The sequence below is a fragment of the Pongo abelii genome, chromosome 11 (genome assembly GCF_028885655.2).
Source record: "Pongo abelii isolate AG06213 chromosome 11, NHGRI_mPonAbe1-v2.0_pri, whole genome shotgun sequence".
NCBI classification, from domain to species: domain Eukaryota; kingdom Metazoa; phylum Chordata; class Mammalia; order Primates; family Hominidae; genus Pongo; species Pongo abelii.
The window spans coordinates 104590292-104613015 of record NC_071996.2 but is presented as its reverse complement, the minus strand read 5'-3'; the positions used below and the strand labels follow the sequence as shown (position 1 = coordinate 104613015).

General features: G+C 36.0%; 1 protein-coding gene across 3 annotated transcripts in view; it reads left to right on the top strand.

Annotated features, from left to right (window-relative positions):
* Positions 1 to 22270, top strand: part of TRAK2 (trafficking kinesin protein 2) — a 75235-nt gene extending 52965 nt beyond the window's left edge. The window contains exons 5-16 of one of the 3 annotated variants that reach the window (XM_054548767.2): positions 67 to 183; positions 1206 to 1415; positions 1942 to 2020; positions 4069 to 4199; positions 4638 to 4712; positions 6467 to 6604; positions 9618 to 9697; positions 9990 to 10193; positions 11488 to 11786; positions 13021 to 13287; positions 15295 to 15400; positions 18267 to 22270. In XM_054548767.2, coding sequence (XP_054404742.1) covers positions 67 to 183; positions 1206 to 1415; positions 1942 to 2020; positions 4069 to 4199; positions 4638 to 4712; positions 6467 to 6604; positions 9618 to 9697; positions 9990 to 10193; positions 11488 to 11786; positions 13021 to 13287; positions 15295 to 15400; positions 18267 to 18942 — 2382 coding nt within the window. In that variant the 3' untranslated portion in view covers positions 18943 to 22270. 3 annotated transcript variants of the gene reach the window in all.
* Positions 22271 to 22724: the final 454 nt, after the last annotated feature.

Sequence of the window (22724 nt, the reverse complement as noted above, 5' to 3'; positions counted from 1 at the left end):
AAATTTCTGAACTGCCATTTAATCTTGTTTATACTCAAAGAAAAGGTGTATTTGGTATTTTAACAGAGGGATCGTGATCTGGAACTCGCTGCTCGAATTGGACAAGCTCTCTTAAAGCGGAACCATGTCTTATCTGAGCAGAATGAATCCCTGGAGGAGCAACTGGGACAAGCCTTTGATCAAGTAAGCCTTTGATCAAATGTCTGCAGTATGAAATAATTAGGTTTTATGAAATTGAAAATTTATTTTCCTAGGTGTCCCTGAAATGATGACAATAGATAAATAACACCAGTACTTGTTGACTTTGTTGGTGTCCATTAAACTAATCAGTAGAGAAATTAAATGTTAATTGTACAGAGGAGAGCTCACGTAACTACCTTGGTCAACTTAAAGTCTATATTAAGTACCTGTAATACCTGTGGCACCCTGCTTAGATATTAAAACTATCCATACCCTTTTGTGTAGACTTTGTGTGTGATCTTATCTGAAATTTATTTTTAAAAAATAGGTACCCAAATATGTTGGTATCTTTATTCAAAAACCAAACAAAGGAAGAAAGTAAAAAGAAACTTTGAAAATACATTTATTCTATAGCAATAAACGTTTGTAGTGAGAACTGATTTATTATTAACTTGAATGGTTACATTTCAAATTTTCTGTAACTTGTTATTTTTATCTGGTTTCGTTTGTATTTTATGAATGCATTATGGATGATAACATTTGAGCCTTTAGGTTGAAACTATTTGTTCCTAGAACTAAATCAGTACTCCTAGGAAGGCATACACAATGATATACATCTTAAAATTACAAGCCCTTATGATAAGAATTTGAAGTAGGGATCTATTCTGATACTTTGAAGGTTCTTCAGTTTTGTCATGTTTTCAACTATCAATGTATTATTATCTTAGGTGAATTTTTCTCCTATATTCCTATCATATATATACAATAAGAAAATTAGCTTTTCTTCTCACCTAGGATAGAAAAAAAGGTGTACTGTTGAATTAGTGCTCTAAAATTGTAACTTAGGAGGCATCTGGGGTTTGTTATTCTCTTTTTAGTATTTGTTGCGTTAGTCAGTGAAACCTAGCAGCTGATTTTGTGATTTTCTTTTATGATGAAAAATAATTGTTCCATGAATTAGAAGCTGTATTGCTATAAATAATGCAAAATAAAGAACATGAAAATCAAGCATTTTATATGGACAGGTTAATCAGCTGCAGCATGAGCTATCCAAGAAAGATGAGTTACTTCGAATCGTCTCCATTGCTTCCGAAGAAAGTGAAACTGATTCCAGCTGTTCTACACCTCTTCGGTTCAATGAGTCCTTTAGCTTATCTCAAGGGTTGCTACAGTTGGAAATGCTGCAAGAAAAGCTCAAGGAACTGGAAGAAGAGAATATGGCTCTTCGATCCAAGGTACGTTCAACCTAATTGCCATTTTCCTTTACTTTAAAGGCTATAAAGTTCAAGTCCAGGTACTATTGAGGTGAAATATGGCATAAGTAAGGATTTGCTATTGGCATTCCAATTAGAGAGTCATGGACAAGGAGCTGTATTTGTCTTGCCTTCCATTGTTCTTAGATCCCACTGAAAAGTGGATAGTAGCAGGTTGACAGTACAATAGTGAAAGTTACAGGATAGAAAATGTATTTTGTGGAGTTTACACAAGTAACTAAGTAGTTACAACTGTGATAAGAACTATCTCAGAAAATCACAATATTCTGTGAACTTGTATAGTATGGGCATCAAGGAAGTCCTACTTAAGCAAGGATCATTTTAGCCAAGGCCAGGGATGAGCCAGGTAGAGATGTATGAACAGGTTGTTGGGTTTTTTCCTTTGTAAGTGATGAAATTTAGTCTTCAAATGAGAATTAAAGGTTTTTGTAGTTATTTCTATAAAATCACTAGAAGGTATTGTCACATACTGATTTTTTTCTTGAAGGCTTGTCACATAAAGACAGAAACTGTTACCTATGAAGAAAAGGAACAACAGCTTGTCAGCGACTGTGTTAAAGAACTTCGTGAGTATTAACATATTCTGTTTTGTACCTTTTGGACAATTCTTTGGTAGGGTATCTCCACCTCGGAAGTTAGATCACTGGTTTCAGTAGAAGCATCTCAAGAAACAATTTTAAATGGTTACTGAAAATTTTAGAATATCACATTGAGCCTACAGCCCTAAATAAGATACCATATGTATTTTTAAGAAATATATTTGTTTCAAATTGCAATTATCATTACAGACCTATGTTTCATAAGTAAGTTATAGCATGTTAGAGTGAAAGGAACCAAAGCTCTCATATTGTTGACGAGGAAATAGTCCTATAGAGGAAGATGATTTGCCAAAGTCAGAAAACTGATAAAGTGGCAGAGCCAGGGCTTAAATGATGGCATAAAACCTAACAATCAATGAGTATAAAGTACCAGTTATGTTTCTTTAAAGGAATATGTTTTAGTTTGAGCTAATGTTAACTAATTTTTTAAAACAAATCAGTTGGTAAAAGATTGGCTTCACTGCAGAAAGATAAATTTAATTTCTCCATAAATACAACAGTCGTCCCTTACCTGCAGTTTCACTTCTCATCGTTTCTGTTAACTGTGGCCAACTGCAGTCTGAAAATATTAAATCAAACATTCCAGAAGTAAACAATTCATGAGTTTTAAATCGCAAACCATTCTGAGTAGCGTGATGAAATGTTGTGCCATCCTACTCCATACTTCCCAGGATATGAATCATCGGTTTGTCCAACATCTCCACGCAGTATATACTACCTGCCTTCAGTCACTTAGTAACCATCTCTTAGTAGCCGTCAGTTACCAGGTCAACTATCGCAATATTGCAGTGCTTGTGTTCAGGTAACCTTTATTATACTTAGTAATGGCACCAAAGTGTGCTGGTATGTTGTTATAATTATTTTATTATTAGTTATTAATCTCTTACTGTGCCTAATTTATAAATTAAGCTTTATCACCAGTATTTATTTGTAGGAAAACACATAATATATACAGTATAGAGTTCAGTACATGGTTGCAAGTATCCACTGCAGGTCATGGAATGTATCCTCCACAGATAAGAGGGGACTACTGTATATAGCCTTTTACGTTGAAAGCAAGATATGAAAATATCACATCAATTCATTTGGGCTATGGGCTTCAAAATGTGATATCTTAGAATAGCAGAATACTAGAGAACCAGAAGGAATGTAAATTGAATTTTCTCCTCCACCATGAATCCATTACCCACCTTTTACACTTTAAAATACAGGAAATGACTTGCCCAAGAGTTCTCAGATCCAGATCTCCTGCCTATGTATCGCCATCCTTTGAAATATTAGAGGCTGTCTGTCAATTTTACAATAGCTTTACATGACACTGAGAAGTAGCTTTTCTGCTTGTATTTACATATCAAATTTTTCATATGAAATAGAGAGTGAATAAATTCCTAGTGGAATTCTAAAGGCTCTATTTTTGTGTTCGTAAGAAGGCCAGGCTATAAGAATTGCTCTAGAGGCTTTACTCAGTTTGCCACGTATCCCTGAAAGGGGTATGCCAGAAAGTCTGTCTCCTACAGAAGCATTTCCATAGCTTTATCACATTCTGTTATAGACTGTGACTGTTCCATTCTGGAAATGTTCCTTTGTTAGATTTGTTAAGATTAATTTTCATTGCTTGTGGGATTTTACGTCCCTAAAGAGTTCTCAAAGAAATGAATGAGATTATCTCTTTGCACTTGCCCTCCTTTCAGCCTTCTTTCCTTCATAAAGAAAAAGATTGAGCAAATATCGTTTTCATAAAGAAAACGATTGAAGCAAAACCTTTAGCCTGCTTGCCTTTATAAGTCATCTCTCTTTTTAGCTTCATTGTCTCCTATTCTATTCCCAGCATTTGCCTATTTCAGAAGAACTTTTATTTTTCTCTATTGGTTTCTCTGGATTTTTTTTTTTATGTTAAAAATCTATTCACGACAGTCCAGTGCTTGTTATAAAACAAGATTTAGCTCACAAGTCATAGTTTGCCAACTCCTTCTCTACATTTATATTAATTAAAAAAAATTTTTTTTGCTCCCAAGGTGAAACAAATGCTCAGATGTCCAGAATGACTGAAGAATTGTCAGGGAAGAGTGATGAGCTGATTCGATACCAAGAAGAGATTTCCTCTCTTTTGTCACAGATTGTAGACCTTCAGCATAAACTTAAAGAAGTAGGTTTCATTCATTCAACAGATATTTGTTAAGCACCGACATAGTATCTTGCACCATGCTAAGTGCTAGATACAATAAACAAAATAAACATTGTCCCTGCCCTTTTAAAATGCCCTAATCTGATTGCTGTTTTAATCATCTTTATGTCATATAATATATCATGAATAAGTACTTCCAAGTCACTATTTCTCTTTGTAAAATGGGGCTAGTGCTTCCTCAGAAAGCGGTATAAATTATTGACTCATGCCCATTGTCCTCTGAACACCTTGATAGATTTTGTATTCGAATGCCCATCTTATTTAGCATTTGAAAGGTTAGCTTTTTATAGGCTTTAAGATGATACCTCAGAGAGAAATTCTTCACATGTCTTTATAAGAAAGAGAATAGCTATATTTTACTTGGAAAGGCTTCACATGTCTTTTTTAATATGTTGTTAGCATGTGATTGAGAAGGAAGAACTAAAACTTCACCTGCAAGCTTCCAAAGATGCCCAACGGCAACTGACAATGGAGGTAATGAAATCTTTATCTTGTGTAATTCAGGAGGGGAAAGAGTGACTAGTTTCTTTCATCTTGATGAATAAGAATTATTAAAGGAGAATTACCGGATTTAAAAAGCAACAACAAAAGGTTGAGATGATATTATGAGATATAAGAAGTAAAGCATTTTGGCTGGGTGTGGTGGCTCACGCCTGTAATCCCAGCACTTTGGGAGGCCGAGGTGGGTGGATCACCTGAGGTCAGGAGTTCAAGACCAGCCTGGCCAACATGGTGAAACCCCATCACTACTAAAAATACAAAAATTAGCTGGGCATGGTGGCGGGCATCTGTAATCCCAGCTACCCAGGAGGCTGAGGCAGGAGAATCACTGGAACCCAGGAGGTAGAGATTGCAGTGGGCCCAGATGTGCCACTGCACTCCAGCCTGGGCAACAAAGCAAGACTTCGTCTCAAAAAAAAAAAAAAAAAAAAGAATAAAGCATTTTAAAAGGCCTGTCTCTAAAACTAGTAACGTGGTAACATCCTTCTTGATTAATAGGGAAAACTTCAACTTTATAAGATTCTTTAGGAGTATATCACTCTTTTACCAGTCGACCTAAACTAGCTCAACAGTTTTTAAAATAAGATAATTTCTAGTAGTAAATCTTTTTGCAGGTGTGTCAGGAGAAGAAGCAAAAAATCTCTTACTTTCTATCTACATAAAATTTTATTTATTAAATATAACTTAGTGATTCTTTAGCATGCATTAGTATCACCTGGGGCCAGGCACAGTAGCTCATGCCTGTAATCCCAGCACTTTGGGAGGCCAAGGTGCGAAGATGGCTTGAGCCCAGGAATTTGAGACCAGCCTGTACAACATAAGAAAACCTTCGTCTCTAAAAACAATCAAAAACTTAGCTAGGTGTAGTGATGCACGCTAGGTGTAGTGGTCCCCGCTATTTGAGAGGCTGAGGTAGAAGGATCACTTAAGCCCAGAAGATTGAGGCTGTAGTGAGCCATAATCACACCACTGCACTCAACCCTGGGCAACAGAGTGATACCTTGTAGAAGGGAGGGGGAAAGAATCACCTGGGAGAGCAAGTTTTAAATGGCGATTTCCAGGCACCATCCCGAGAACTTCTACTTCAAGTGGTCTGGAGTGAGAGCCTAGAATCTGCATTTTTAATAAGCATCTTCAACCCTGGTGATTCTGATGAGCTGGGGCATGTACTGCACTGGAAGAAATTTTACAGTTAAAATATACTCTGAAAATTATGTACTCTTTTATCAGATATGTATATCTAGTTGTAAAGAAGGTTCTGAAACAAGGGGCGAAAAACTACTTGTTTAGGAAGATTGAGCACCCTGACATTGTATATAACACTTTGTAGGCTTTTGATCGTCACTTACAGACTTCAGAGTGATGTTGTTTAAAAAGATTAATATTATTCTAAACCTAACTTGACTATAGCTGTTATACTTCCTCCGTTAAGTGTATGAAGCATTCAATATTAAATTGACAGTTCTGGTAGTCTAGCTACATTTCAGACTTTCCGGAAGTCACATTCGTGTATAATTTTGGCCAAGACACCCCTCCCTAATTCTGGTAGCTCAATATATATATACTCTTCTTGCTTAGTTTGTTTTAGTCTTTGTATTGAAATGATATTCATAAAGTTAGCTAGCCCTCTGGATAAAATTAATACTTATCACAAAAGTTTTCGGGTTTTTTTTTCCCTAATGTTGTTTTGGGAAGGCAATAAAGTACACTACCACCCTTTCTTTTAGCTGCACGAGTTACAAGACAGGAATATGGAGTGTCTAGGAATGTTACATGAATCCCAAGAAGAAATAAAGGAACTTCGTAGTAGATCTGGCCCTACTGCTCATCTCTACTTCTCCCAATCATATGGAGCTTTTACTGGGGTAAGCAACTAAGAAAGATGGTATGTATTTAAAGAAATTTGTTTAAGATTAATTTGTCCTAAAAGTTGTATGGTTTATGATGGTATAAAGCATCCTGAGGAGATTATATGATTTTTCCTTGTTTCTGGACTCCAATTATTGATTTAGGCCCTAATTTGTATATTGACATCTTCCTTAATACTCTTATTTATTCCAACAGGTGACTTTCCAGATATATTGTATCAATAATACATAAGATGAGCCCTAAGGAAATTCAGTTTAGGACTGTGTACCATAGAACTAGTTAAACTTGAGTCATCCTACCCTAGGCCCACGATCTGCCACTTACTTAAATGGTGCTTTGAATATCTAAAACCTCTTTCAATAAATCTTGAGTCTCCTGATATTTTTAACTTGTTAGAATGTAAGCTTCATGAGAACAAGATTCATCTTTGTTTGATTCATTTATAAATGGTATTTTTTGGATTAAAAAATTAATAAAAACTTCTGAATTTATATTAGAATTTGTAGTGTTGGTTCAAAGAGTTGTTTTAACAATCTGATACTTAAACTTCTGTGCAATCCTGTGAACTTTTTTAAAAGACTGAAACTATACATTTTAGTAGATTTTCTTAAAAATAGGGAGACATAATTTTGTTTTTTACGTTTGAAATAATTTTAAACTTAGAATAAAGTTCCAAGAATAGTATAAAGAACTTTTGTATATCCCTCACATCGATTCTTCAGTTTTTAACATATTATTGCTTTTGCCATATCATTCAATCTCTCTTTCTCTTTCTTTTCCCCCTGGGCTATTTTAACAGTAAGTTGCTGATATACCTTATTACCCCATAGTACTTAAGTGTGTATTTACTAAAAACAAGGACATTTGGACACTCTTAAGGACACTGTCCTACATAAACACACTACAACCATCAGCATCAGGAAGTTGAAGTTTATGCAGTATTATTATCTAATCCACAGAGCCCATTCAAATTTTTCCAGTTGTCTCACTAATGTCCTTCAAAGAATACATTGAATTTTGTTGTTTCCATCTGGGACAGTTCTTCTGTCTTTATTTCTCTTTTATGACTTTTGTAGGATGTCCTCAGTTTAGGATTGTCTGATGCATCCTCATGATTAGATTCTGGTAATGCATTCTTGGCAGAAATCATGCCATATTCTCAGAGCATGGTTTCAAGAGGTGCATAATGTCTGTTTAGCCCATTGCAGGTGGTATTAATTAACTTTGATCTCTTGGTTAAGGTAATCTGCTGGTTTTTTCGACTGTAAAGTTAATGGTAATTAACAGTTAATTAAATTAACACTACTAATTCACCATGTAGTGATGAAAATCGGCAGATACTACCCCAACCAAGTGATCAAAGTAAACATTTTATGAGAGATACTTTGAGACTAAGTATCCTGTTCCTCATCAAACTATTACCCACTAGTTTTAGCACCCATTGATGGTTCTTATCTGGCAGAGTTATTACAGTGATGACTGCCAAATGGTGATTTTCAAATTTCATCATTTTTCAACATTTATTAATTGGCATTTTTCTTTTGTAAGTTAGTGCATTTCTGTCTCATTTATTTGTTCATTTGTTCACTTAGGTATGTCATAGACTCATGGATTTCTATTTTATTTAATAGATTACAAGCCATGATTATTATTATCTATTTTGATATTCAGATTGTCCTAGATATGATCAGTAGGATCTCCTTTAAGCTCGTCTTGTACTTTTTGTCCCAGCCCTGGAATCAGCCATTTCTCCAAAGAGCTCTGGTTACTTTTATTGAAGAATTGTATTTCGAATCCAAGATCTGGGTGCTAGGTGTGCCCATTGATTGCTACTAGAGTATTGTGGCTTCTAGGCCCTCTCAGCAGGTAGGACTAGGAAATATATGTATTTCATACTTATACCTATACTATATATGTATATATGTATGTTTTCATCCATACATATATATATAAAATCATGAGTTCACACCATTGCCTCCAATTCCAGTCATCCTCAGCTCAGCCCCACTGAGCATGTCACCCATATTAGTTGAGTCCTCATCCCTGACCAGAGGAAGAGGAAGCTTGCTTTTTTTTTTTTAGTGATTTTTAATATTATAAAAGCTATGCATGTTTATTATAGAAAAGTTGGAAATTACAGAAAAGCAAAAAGCAATTGTTAAATACCATTAAATCCCACCCTCTACAGAATCACTGTCAACACTAGATTTAGTCCTCATCCCTGACTAGGGGGAAGAGGAAGCTTGCTTGTTCTTTTTTTTAAGTGATTTTTTAATATTATAAAAGCTATACATTTTTTGTTGGTATTTTTGTTTTTACTTTTCTTTTTTTTTTTTTGAGATGGAGTCTCTGTCACCCAGACTGGAGTGCAGTGGTGCGATCTCAGCTCACTGAAAGCTCCACCTCCTGGGTTCATGCCATTCTCCTGCCTCAGCCTCCCGAGTAGCTGGGACTACAGGTGCCCGCCAGCACACCCGGCTAATTTTTTTTTTTTTTTTTTTTTTTAGTAGAGACAGGGTTTCACCATGTTAGCCAGGATGGTCTCGATCTCCTGACCTCATGATCCACCCATCTCGGCCTCCCAAAGTGCTGGGATTACAGGTGTGAGCCACCGCACCCGGCCAGCTATACATGATTATTATAGAAAAGCCAGAAATTACAGAAAAGCAAAAAAAAAAAAAATTGTTAAATACCATTAAATCTCACCCTACACAGAATCACTGTCAACACTGGGTTTATGGCCTTTCAGAACTTTTGTTTTTGTGTGTCTGCACATATATTTTCTATTTATCATATTAGCTTTTTCCACTACTTTCCTATTTGAAAAAATTATGAAAACGTAGTTGGTTCTTATTTAAAAGTTATATTTCCAGAATTTCTTTTTTCCCCTGAATGTTAGCCTTGACTATTTCCTTGTATTTTATTATAACACCAAAAGTATAGGGTTGTAGAGACTCTGTTAATTTAAGGGCAACAATCACTTTAGAAATCTCAAACTCTTTTTCTTAGGAATCTTTGGCAGCTGAGATTGAGGGGACTATGCGTAAAAAGCTGAGTTTGGATGAGGAATCTTCTCTCTTTAAACAAAAGTAAGTACAGATCACGTGTTGTTAATCATTGGAATACAAATTAAAAAGAAGCCACAATCCAAAGTGGCAAGTATTATGAGATTCAGTAGTAATTTGCTTACTATTCAGTGTTTTCCTCACAGTGTCCTTTTTTTGTGAGAGAGTTCTCTTGTTTGAAAGCTTATTTTCTGATTATTTCTCCTAAATAGCTCCTCAGGGTGGCTTTATTTCTGATGGACTGCGCATACACGTCTCTTCTCTAGATGCTTTAGTGTCTAGCAACGATAATAATGAACACTTCCTTTTTTGACAGAGCCCAACAGAAGCGGGTATTTGACACCGTCAGGATTGCCAATGACACACGGGGCCGCTCTATCTCATTCCCAGCTCTGTTACCCATTCCAGGCTCCAACCGTTCAAGTGTCATCATGACAGCAAAACCTTTTGAGTCTGGTCTTCAGCAAACAGAGGACAAATCACTCCTGAACCAGGGGAGCAGCTCAGAGGAGGTTGCAGGGTAGGAATCCGATGATAACAGTGATTCTGCATTTCTTTTCACATTGCCGCACCAGATTCATATACACGCATTCCAGCATTACTCTACTATCCCAAGAAGGTTCTGAAACTGTGAGTTTCCCTTCACTTATGATGCCTTGTATCATTATTCATGAGACAGATCATGCCAAAGTCAAAATTTTTTGAATCTATTTGGTCACTAGCATGAATACATCGGATGACACCTTCTCATAATCCGTGCTCATAATCTCAACCACTTTGGTGATTTTTAGGATAAATGTAAGTTTGAATACATCTTGAGGACCATCGAGGTGCTGTCGATTTTCTGTTTATTTAAACTTGATTTTTTTTCATTCTTTTTATTAATTCAGTATGTTGAATTCTATATAACTAGAAGGTAAACAACTTTACTGAAAAGTGAGCTGAAAGCTTTGAAAGATAGATGTTTGGCACCAAAGGGAAATGTTTCCTAACATAAAAATTCATCACACTAGGTTTCAGTTGCATTGCCTGGTCTGTCCTGGGCAGTGTTCTGCACCCACAGTAGCTTTGTGTCCTACCGCCTCACTGTTACGCAATTATCTTAGGAGAAGATCTGAAACATGTTTATGTGGATTTACCCCAGTATCCCAAAGTACCCACAACTTAGCTTGCTACTCTTCCATTTGATATCAATTATAAGGTAGCTTCCAGTTTCAAAAGTGTTGAAGTCAAAAAATGGGCATCAGAGAACCATAAAAATGTAGTATTATATACAAATTTTGTTATTTTCTTTTAAATGTTCTGCAGTGTTGATGGGTGATTCTGTGGCCCAAAGCAAATTTTTTTCATATTTTAATATTTTTTAAATTATTATGTTTTGTAACTGATAGTATGCCTTAGTTTAATCGGTAGCGTTTTTTTCCTTCTTCATGATACATAAAATAATGGTACCTCTTGCAATCTATGATACAGATTCAGCAAAATATAATATTTACTTTTGTGACCACCTAATATGAATTTATAGATGGTTGAATGTGTAGTTTCATAAATTAAATGAAATATAAAATTCAGAAAACACAGAATATCAATGAAGTATTATCTTGCCTTTCAAGTCATTTGAAATGATCTGTAAAAATGATATATAGTGTTGTTGGTGATTTTGGTTTGTTGTTATTACTTCTATATTCCAGGTATCTAGGAAAATACCATGTTTTTAATATCAGCCTCTTGAATGCTTACCATTATAGAAAGGAGAGGTCTGGATCATGCTGATGATCCTCAAGATCTAATCAGTGAACGCGATTTTCCTATAGGAGCTCCCAGAAGATGGGCCAACCAGGACCCTCTGGAGATAGTGATTTGGCTACAGCACTGCATCGCCTTAGCTTGCGTCGACAGAACTATTTAAGTGAGAAGCAGTTCTTTGCTGAAGAATGGCAGCGGAAGATCCAGGTTCTGGCGGACCAGAAGGAAGGGGTTAGTGGCTGTGTCACCCCGACAGAGAGCCTTCCCTCTCTCTGCACCAACCAGTCAGAGATCACAGACCTCAGCAGTGCCAGTTGCCTTCGAGGTTTTATGCCAGAAAAATTACAAATTGTCAAGCCCCTTGAAGGTAATAAATCAGTAAGGGCCCTTACTAAGCCACGTGACTTACTGGAAGTTCCTTTCCCTGGAATTGAGATTTGTGTCTTAATTATAGGAACATTATGTGCAGATGATCTTTTTTATCCCTTAATCTTGCTGTTTGGGTGGCAAGACTGTAGTACTTTGTGGAAAATTAATGAATGAAGAAAGTTGCATTCTCTGAATCATCAGCCAGCAGTTCTCTTCTGATGTTTTTTAATATAAACGTGAGCAGGGAGGAGGAGTAATCTTTTTCTGTCCGTTGCTAAGGAATATCATTGACAGCAGTTTCCATGGTTAGATGAATAAGATGATAAATGATAATGGTCTAGAGATAATAATTCATCTCCACCTTCCTTTTCAAAAGATTTCAAAAAAATTATACTTTTACCCAAAAGTATAATTGACTTAGAGGTGTGTGTGTACCTGTATTTTTCCTTTTATCAGTTCAGTTTCTATTCTCTCCTAAGAAAGAACTTGAATTCAAAATAAATTCCTTCGTTTTCTGGAATAATGACAATCATTGAATGATTCTCTGATATTATCCTAGAAGAGTTCTGCATTAAATAAAATTTTGAGTATGTAACTTATAAAGACCCCTCAAACTCAAAGATTTTATAACTTAGTTGTATTCATTAATGATCAGTGCAGATATTTGTCGGAGTTGCCATTTTTAGGATGAAATGACTACAGTGACATAATTAGGCATTGCATCTGGTGCAATTACTTGGGATGATCATTCACCAGGGTTCTGTAGCCTGGAACCAGTAGAACATATCCTCCTTTTCATTATCTTCTTCATTTTCCTGTTCTCCCTGGGAGCCTGGCTTTTGACTTTCAACTGCATAGGCATAGTTCCAGGCCAGAGAAGTATTGACTTTTTTGTCACCTGGGAAAATACAGCCCACCTCTTAGGCACGTATGTTCCATCACTGCCTCAGCAGCTAAGCTCCTTTCCTATTAAGGGTGTCTCCTTGGGGTTTTTTCACCACTTTAGGTGTCCTTCTCAAAGTTAACTATTAAAACAGATTATTACTCATACCTTCAACATCTTGTCATCTTCCACTGAAAACTTCAATTTGCAGCTTTTACCAAATTAACACCAAATAAATAGTTTTATTGCTGTCATTATTGTTATTACACATATAATTTTAGCTTGTGTTTTAAGATTTGTGGGAAATGTAAAACATGCCTTTTCCCCCTCCTTCGTTTTGCATATTCAGGATCACAAACTCTGTATCACTGGCAGCAGCTTGCTCAACCAAACTTGGGAACCATCCTTGATCCACGACCAGGTGTCATTACTAAAGGCTTTACCCAGTTGCCCAGGGATACCATTTATCACATCTCAGATTTAGAAGAGGATGAAGAAGAGGGTATTACTTTTCAGGTTCAGCAACCTCTTGAAGTGGAAGAGAAACTTTCAACATCCAAGCCAGTAATGGGTATCTTCCTGCCACCCATTACTTCAGCAGGTGGACCAGTTACAGGTGAGAAGAGTGTCTGGTTGAATATGGTATAATAACCAGAAGTACTTTGCATTCTGACTTATTAGACAGTCAGCTGGCTACCTCTGCTTACTGGAGGGTACTTAATCTTGGATATCAGATAATGAAAATCTATAGCATTAGTGGCATTCCTAATTCTCTCCACTTTATCTTAGCCAGCCTGCATTAGTAGATTGGGTAGAGAGCTGGATTAATTCAAGTCAGTGGTTCACAAACCTTTTGGGCTTAGGAACTATTTATACTCTTAAAAATCATTGAGAATTCCAGAGAGCCTATCTGTGCAGGTTATATCTATTGACATTTAATATATCATAAATCAAAACTGAGAAACTATAAAAATATGTATTAACTCATTTAAAATAATTGTGTTACACAAATATGTTTTATGAAAAATAGCTATTTTTTTTACATAGTGAGAAAAACAGTTGTGCAAGTCTCTAATTTTTGACTTAATACAAAATAGCTTTATTCTCATTATCAGCGTCTGCCTTCAGTCTGTTGCAATATGTTGTTTCGGTTGAACAATATGAAGGAAATGCAGCCAGGCACAAACATGCAGTTGGAAAAGGAAAGAATGTTTTAATAGTCTTTTCAGATATTTGTAGCTATTTTTTGATATTACACTAAAACTAGGTAAGTAGTAGTTTCTTGAACATTTGTAGAAATGTGAGATCTGAAACCCTAACAATGAACTTTTCATTACTTTGTTAACATTAAAATGCATTGGTCAGGCTGGGTGTGGTAGCTCACACCTGTAATCCCAGCACTTTGGGAGATCGAGGTGGACAATCACCTGAGGTCAGGAGTTTGAGACCAGCCTGGCCAACATGGTGAAACCCTGTCTCTACTAAAAAAATAAAAATAAAAATAAAAATAAAATAAAATGCATTGGTCGTATCCTACATTTTGAATATATCTTTGAGCCGTGCTTGATTTTTAAGATCATGCGTTGATCATTTAGAAAATGTTGATTGGTTCATGGAGTTATGCAGATTTTCCAAATATTGGCACATTTTATTACATAAAAATATTAAAATCATATTAATATCACCACCTACTTATCAGAAGAGTCTTCAAGGATGTTCAAGCTTTCAGTAGTGGATACAGGTTTTCCAAAACTAACTTTTTCTTGAAAGCTTACATTTTGTTAGCTGTTTTTCTTGAAGGACAGGCTCACTTCATTCATTTTTAACGTGTCTGTCTTACACCCAAGTCTGAATTACTATAGTTTGTCTGTTCTTTCAAGTAAAAATCGTATTCCATGAGAAAATTTCAAATCAGTTGCACAAGTGTTTTCCTCTAGATAACCACTGTATCTCAGTGTGCAGCAAGAGTGCTTAATACATCCTTCCCATTTCATCACACAGAACAGGAAAAAGACTCAAGGGCCAAGATTCAAAATTTAATAGATAATTTTTACTGCTACTTCAAGGACATTCTTAAGTGAATATGGCTTTTTAAAAAATACCAAGTGCATAACAAGAAGACTAGTACAACTTGGTGATATTGCCTTGTTTTGTGCTGAGAAGCCATCAGTTTTGCTTTCCATTGCTTTTGCACCAGCAGTGCAAATGTCAACCCAGTCAAAAAGAAAAGGCCTCTGTCTTAACATTACTATGAAAGTAGCTTTGACCTGTAGACTCCCACAGAATCTGCAGACCACACTTTGAGAACCACTAGAGTAGATAAATTTGGCTGAATCTTTTGGATACTGGATCTTGATTTTTTTAATGTATTTTTTCAGTTTTCTCATTTCTAATCTTTGTTTATGCCTTTTGCTTTACAGTTTTAAAGTATTGGGTTCACCTATATACTAACCAGTTGATCCTGGTACAGTCTTTATGTATATTTATTTCATTTCCAGATTTGGGGATTTTTAGTACAAAAGGTACTTGATAAATGCTATATTATTAATAAATAATGATGAGCATTTTACATTATTAATCTAGTCTTTCAATCTTGTATTTGCTCCCTAAAAATCTATTTCAGTTGCAGCTGCCAACCCAGGAAAGTGCCTGTCATGCACAAACTCAACATTCACTTTCACCACCTGTAGAATATTACATCCCTCTGACATCACTCAGGTTACCCCCAGGTAAGAGTGCCTGGGAAATCTGGGGCCTCACTTCTTTCCTCAGCTATATTTTCATGAATTTCTTTTTAAAATTACCTTCATTTTAATTTCCAGAATGTTAATTAATGTTCTGTGATAATGTGTCTCAGAATATTTTCACATTGCATTTTCTCATTTGATTATCATAAAAGTAGGCAGGGCAAGTGAGTATGTATTGTGTAAAGTAAACTGAGGCATGGAAGATTGAGGTGACTGGTCCTAGGGCAGACAACTAATAAGTAACCCAGCTGGGGCTATATACCCAGAGTTAGCCAAACTGCAAGATTTACAGGGCCAGTCCTCTGCACAAGCTCACCTTCACTTCTGACAACACCTGGAAGTGCAGAGGGTTCCCAAAACCGCTTTCAGGTTCAGTAATTTGCTAGAAGATCTCACAGAACTCACAGCAAGTTGTTATACTTGTGGCTACTGTATTACAAGGAAAGAATACAGGTTAAAATTATCCAAAGGAAGAAAGGCATAGGGCAGAGTCTTGGAGGATTCTACACATGTCCTTAGGATTCATTACTCTCCTGGTATTGATATGTGACAGTACACACAGAATATTACCAACCAAGGAAGTTCACCCAAGTATTAGTGTTTACAGTCTGTCTGTATTGAGGCTTCATTGTGTAGGTATGATTGATTGAACTCAGTTCAACAGAGTTGAACTCAGCCTTCTGGCCAACTGATACCGTATGACTCAAAGGCCCTACCCTAAATCACATAGTTGGTCTTTTTGGCATGGCCATTCCTCACCCTAAGACTATTGGGTGTGGCCTGGCCCACCCTAAGATTTAGCGTGATCAGCCTCCACTCTAGCCAAAGACACTCCTATTAGTTGTGAGCGGAGGGCAAAGGCCAGACCTCTCTAGGCAAGGCCAAATTATTTACTACATAGGCTAGAACTTGAATATTGTAATATATAGTGCCTTATTAAGCCATATTGATGCCATTTCCGTCCTAACAATTCCCAAAAGGATCTAAGGTAGCTTTTAAAGATATGTAGAACATGTAACAGTGTACAGTTACTGATGTTTTTGTTGCCTGTTCCTTTATATTTACCAAGGATAACTACTATAATTAAGTGCATTAAATAATAATGTTAACTAGAAGTAGAAAAGAAAGATGTTGTAAAGGGGAATCAAGAGTAAGGATATAAAATGGGTAAAAGAATAAAGCTAGTGTGCAAATTGTACCATAAAGTCTTATGTTAGCCATGTTAGCTTGCTAAGGTTAGCCATGTATTTGAGTCTTAACTTTCTAGCTGCCAGTGTGGAGGGAAATAAGATTATGATTCACCATGTCTATAAAATAGAAACAAATGGGTTATTTAGGGAAGCATTTGGATGATATCCACTAAAGATCCCAATAAAGTCTGTAACAAAAAAAATATGCATTTTTTTCTACATTGTTCTTATAGTCATCAAGATAACAAGTTTTACAAAATTGGTTCTTGAGGAGACTCTTAATACAGGTTGATGCCATTATATGAAGTGTACAATTTGGGTAAGGACAGGCAGTTCTAGAGTCTAGTAGAAATAGGGAGATTAGAGACTGGCAATACAATATATAGACTGTTCCGTATCAGAGGCTTTTAGTTGGACTGGTTTGACCAGGGAGTCAAACTTATTTGAATTTTGCTGTTTCTATACAAGTTGGTGCTTTAGAAAGTTTGTTAATTTTAAGCTTATATTTTGTTCATAATCTTTAAAATTTTTGATATCTTGATATTTAATATATTGAGTATTTTGTGTTGAAGTGAAAGTTGATCTATTAAATACTGGTAACATTTGTTTTGCGGGGAAATTGGCTAAAGAAGTACCATCTCTGTTTCATCACCGTTTCCTCAAGTACATGATTTGTTAGTTTTTCTTTTCGACTAAGCATAGAATAAGAATTTTCTCATTTGATTATTATAAAAGTAGGCAAGGCAAGTATGTATTGTGTAAAGTAAACTGAGGCATGGAAGGTTGAGGTGACTTGTCCTAGGGCAGACAAGTAATAACCCAACTGGGGCTATATACCCAGAGTTAGCCAAACTGCAAGATTTACAGGGCCAGTCCTCTGCACAAGCTCACCTTCACTTCTATATATTCAATAGTATTACTAAATACTGAAGTAATATTGAAGAAGTATTACTGAATAGCTGTTGAAGCTATTAGTTATTTTTAATTTCCTAAAAACACATGTTTCAGGTCAAGGTTGAGAAAAATTCATTCTATGGATATTTTTATACTATTATTGTTTGAAATTAACATTTCTTGAGAAAATGAAATTTAACAATTAGAAGTTTATTATTTCTCAACGAAATAAAATTAAAAGATTAAAAAGAAAGAAACTTCTCCTAGAAGAGCTTTCATGTTTAATTGTGAAAGATTGTATTTTTTTAAAAGTTGGTAAACTGTTTACCCATGGATTATTGTCTCAGTGTATCTCACTTTATGGAATGGATATATGAATAAACATTCTAAAGGTTACTTTCCTTAATCTTCTAATTTCTTTGCCGTCTATCATAAAATTTAACTGTATTTCTACAGATGTACATTTTAGAGTTAAAATTTAACAATAAAGTTATCTAAGAGTACAGCAATACCTTTCATGTCCCACTGAAAAGAAATCTTTTAATAAGTTAATTACTAAGTTACAAATTACAAATAATTAATCGTTGAAGTATCATGTCAAAATTTTCCTTCCCCAGATCTGTTCCACAGCGTACAGTTACAGATGTGTTTGTTGCCTGTTACTTTATATTTACCAAGGATAACTACTATAATTTCTTTAAATGCCAGCTTGGAGCTTGCTTTTTATTCTTAAACACTGTCTCCCACTTTTTTTTTTTTTTAAGCTCTGGGTTCCCTTCATTATCCTGTGGAAGTAGTGGTAGCAGTTCATCCAACACGGCTGTGAATTCTCCTGCCTTGTCCTATAGACTCAGCATTGGTGAGTCCATCACCAACCGACGAGATTCCACTACAACCTTCAGTAGCACCATGAGCTTGGCCAAACTTCTACAAGAGCGGGGCATCTCTGCCAAAGTGTACCACAGCCCAGTTTCAGAGAACCCCCTCCAGCCTCTCCCTAAATCCCTGGCTATCCCTTCCACACCACCAAATTCACCATCTCTCTCACCTTGCCCTTCTCCTTTACCCTTTGAGCCTCAAGTGCATCTCTCTGAAAATTTTTTGGCCTCTCGACCGGCTGAGACATTCCTCCAGGAGATGTATGGCTTGAGACCCTCCCGGAACCCTCCTGATGTTGGCCAGTTGAAGATGAACTTAGTGGACAGGCTGAAGAGACTGGGGATAGCCAGAGTGGTCAAGAACCCTGGTGCCCAAGAGAATGGAAGATGCCAGGAGGCAGAAATTGGTCTTCAAAAACCAGATTCTGCTGTTTATTTAAATTCAGGTAGCAGTTTATTAGGTGGACTAAGGAGGAATCAGAGTCTTCCAGTCATAATGGGTAGCTTTGCTGCCCCAGTTTGCACATCCTCACCCAAAATGGGTGTCCTGAAGGAGGACTGAGGTTCAGCAGTTAACTGACCTCTTATACAAGTTAGCACATGAAGGATAGATATGCACTGAAACATGTGGTCTGGTCTGACTTGAGAGAAAAGGAATGTTGCACAAGGGTTGTGAATGTGAAAGGGGGAATGGAGGAATGGAAATAAAATTGGGATGAGCCCTAATGGAGGAAGTCGGGCAAATTGAAAGTATAAATGAATGGGCCATGAGTGTTCAGAGGGAGAAAAGAAAGGTTTAATACACTCCTTCGGTTGAGTTTTCTTGTCTTGAACATAAAAAGTGAATACAAATAAATTCAGTAATACTAAAACATACAGAGATACTGAACTTGCTGGCACATTTACTTCTGGTAAGCATAAAGCAGAAAGAACCCAGGTTAGAAGGATGGGAAGAGAAAAGGAGCAGTTTTATTGCTTATAGAAAGCCGTTCTGAAGGGTTGGTGGGGTAAGCTCAGTCTATACTGAGACAACAGTGAGATGGCTTATATGTTTCCCCTGTTGATATCTGGTTAAATTATGTATCCATCAAATGGTATGCTCGCAGCATTAGCAAAATTAGGAGTTTCATCTTTTTCATTGAATCACAGGTGGAGACTCCTATTTTCCTTTCTGTTTTCAGGCCTTTGAGCCCCTGGGAGCCCAAATACCACTCAATTATTTTGTATTTATGATTAATAAAAGTTCATTTTTTAAATTTGTATTTTTATACAACCTCCAAAAAAAAAAAAAACTGGGTAGAGGGTGGGAGGGATTTACTTTTAAGAAGCAAAATGTGAGTAAATTGGAACCAAGAAAACTTGTTTTTAGACTATTTCGTCTGAATAAGTACAGTAGCCAAGGAATACAAACATAATTGCATGTTTTTAAAAATTCCTTGGAGGCTGGAAGGGGTTAAGCCAGAAGTGCAATCAATAGGAATTAGGGAATGTTGTATATTTATATATGTAAACTTTTTTTGTAAGAAAAGTTGGTTACAACTAAACCAACTTTTTCCAAAGTGCGCTATGCATGTTTTTAATGAAAGATGACATGTATTTGCACAAAAATTCTCAGGCACATTAAATTATTGTAAACTGAAGTAAAACCCAGGTGCTTGCTTTGAGATTGTGTGTTTTTTTTTCCCTAATGTAAAATAAAACACATCTGCCTTCTTGATACTTATAGAATTAGAGAATACACTTTTTAATGGGGGAATCAAAGCTTTTTCTTTTTCTCTAAGGTTCTTTTTTTTTATTCAATCTGTATGAAATGGCAAAGTGAGGCTCTGGGGTTAGATTTCAGCATTCAGCATTTGACACAGGCTAAGAAATGGAAAGAAGTAGATCTGTTTTTTCTCAGCGTTACTGAGCAAAGTCTGCTTCTCATCAGATGACGTGGCTTTGTCTAGACAGCACGCGGTTCAGAAAGAAATGTCTTTATACAAAAGACATGATAGAGAAAAGATGAGAGAGGGGACTAATTATTTTGTTTATGAAAATGGCAAGTAAATTACTTGATCTTTTTGGTGCTTAATTTGCAAATGTTTTGTCCTTTGTCCTGACTTAAAGGCAGTTTTCTGAAGAACTCTTGACTCTTGCTCCTATGGTTCCCATAGGCACACCTATTCCCAGGCCAAGGAGAGTCCTTCCTCTCCCCTTTTGAGGTGTCCCCGCCATCCCCCTACTTAGAGCTATGTGCTCAAAAAAGCCAACATGAATGCAGTGGTAAAAATGTGTTAGTTTCTTATACTTTTTAGAATCTCTTAATAAAATTTTTCTAAATAAATTCCACAAAAACAAAGAGTGAAGACGGTCTCTCCCTTTCGTTCCCCTTCACTCAGTTGTGCTGAGGTCAATAGAGTGTACACATTCAGAAAGGATTCAAGCAGGTTTATATGTGAATATAAGTGGCCCTGAATGGGGCAGGCATTAAATAGAAGAATCCCTGCTGTTTAAATTTCCCGCATATTCCAATTCACTTTTAAAAAATACCATTTGAATTTGTATTTCATAAAGTGACTCTGGGGTGCTTACTTTAGCCAATTCTTAAAATTTTTTATTTGTTCCCTAAGGAAGTAATTAATGTTTCTGTTGCCTGGACAGTTAAAGTTTCCAGGAAACATCAGGAAGTAGGAAACTGTAGGGCCAGAGAGTAGTACAACGTTAAATTGTCCGATTTATGTGTATTACATAAAGCTATGAATTGAACTAGATCTTGCCATGCTCTGTATTGAGTATAATTTGTATACTTTTTTATAATTAATGACTAAATGATCACTTTGGAGGCAGGATGGTTGGGGGTGTATTAGCAGCCAAATAAGCACATCTGATTAAAAAGAACCAGACTTAGATTTTTTGTAAGTACATTGTTGTTGATGTTCCACCAGAAACACCTTAATTGTATACTGTTGTGTAATGTCTCTAGAAAGGAATCCTGTCTTAAAACTGGGTTTTGCTGTTTTTTGAAGTTTCTACCTAAAATCATTTTTGGTATATCCTGATAATCTCTATAATACTAGAATTGTCTGCAAAATATAGTAAGAAGAATTGGAGCCTAATAGCTGGTTCCTCCCAATTTATCTATTATGTTTTGGTACTATTCACATTTTAGTTTTTTCTATGATAAAAATTGTGTGTGTACTTTCATGCCAGTATAGGAAACCTCAATCCTTTTTTTTTTTTTCTCCTTTAAGAAGGTTTTCAGTGATTATACCTCAGGTATTTCTTGAGTGTCCTATTGTCTAGTAGGAGAAATATCTTCCTGAGCTCAGAATTAAAAGTTCTCCTAAATTATGAAGATCCCAAATCTTATATAAATAACCTTAGGCATGAGTCCTTAGGGAGAAGTTAATGACCATTGTTAAAGTACTTTTTTAGAAAATGTTGTGCTATATGTTCTTGATTTGGCATAAATGAATAGACTTTGGCAAGGGAGGAAATAAGTTAAAAGGCAGCTTACAAGAGCCTATTCCCTATAAAAGGTATAATTTTACACAGTACTCAAAGCTTGTTTTCTGACCATTTTAGTACAGAATTAGTACTTGGTGGTTACTAACATCAACTTGTGACATCTAGAACTAGGGCTGTTAGTGTTCAGTGGGCCACTTCTCTGATGTCAGATGCGTGCAGACCTGTACTCCACATGCAGTCCAACGGCAGTGCAGTGTGATAACTGAGCCGTCACATGGCAGAGGACATCCCCCTCAGAGTGCGCACAAGTGCCCTCTAGGGGAGCCAGAGGATACTGTTGTTCGATACCTGGGATTTGACTTTGTCAAACAGCTCTTTGTGCACCTATCTTTGTTTTGTCAAATGTAGATCAGTTAATAAACATGAGTAGCTTGAATTTTCATTTGTCTCCCTGTGTCTTTGTCCCAGCTGTTTGCACAGGTAATCCTGTACTAAATCTTTTCTGTTATGTTTTTGGTTAGAAAACAACCTCTACTTGTCAAACCAACACATACACAAGAAACCACTAATAGTAATAATAAACAGATCTTAATGTATTTTCCTAGATATTTTTTAAAATAGAATAGACAGTATCTATGTATACCATAATACTTCCTTAGCAAAAGTACAGCAACATAAAAATAAAATCTAAAGTCATTGATATGCAGATACGAAGTTTGAGAAGATTCGGGAAGTATGAAGCAGTTCTTTTCCTGTAGTCCACAGTTTTCTGTTGACGCTCTTAGCTATTTAAAAGTTGTTTCCAAGAAGCTAAATTTGAACATTGTTAGACTCTAACAGAAAAGGTCTTTTGATACTCTGTCTTCTTCACAATTTAATTTCTTTTTTTTTTAT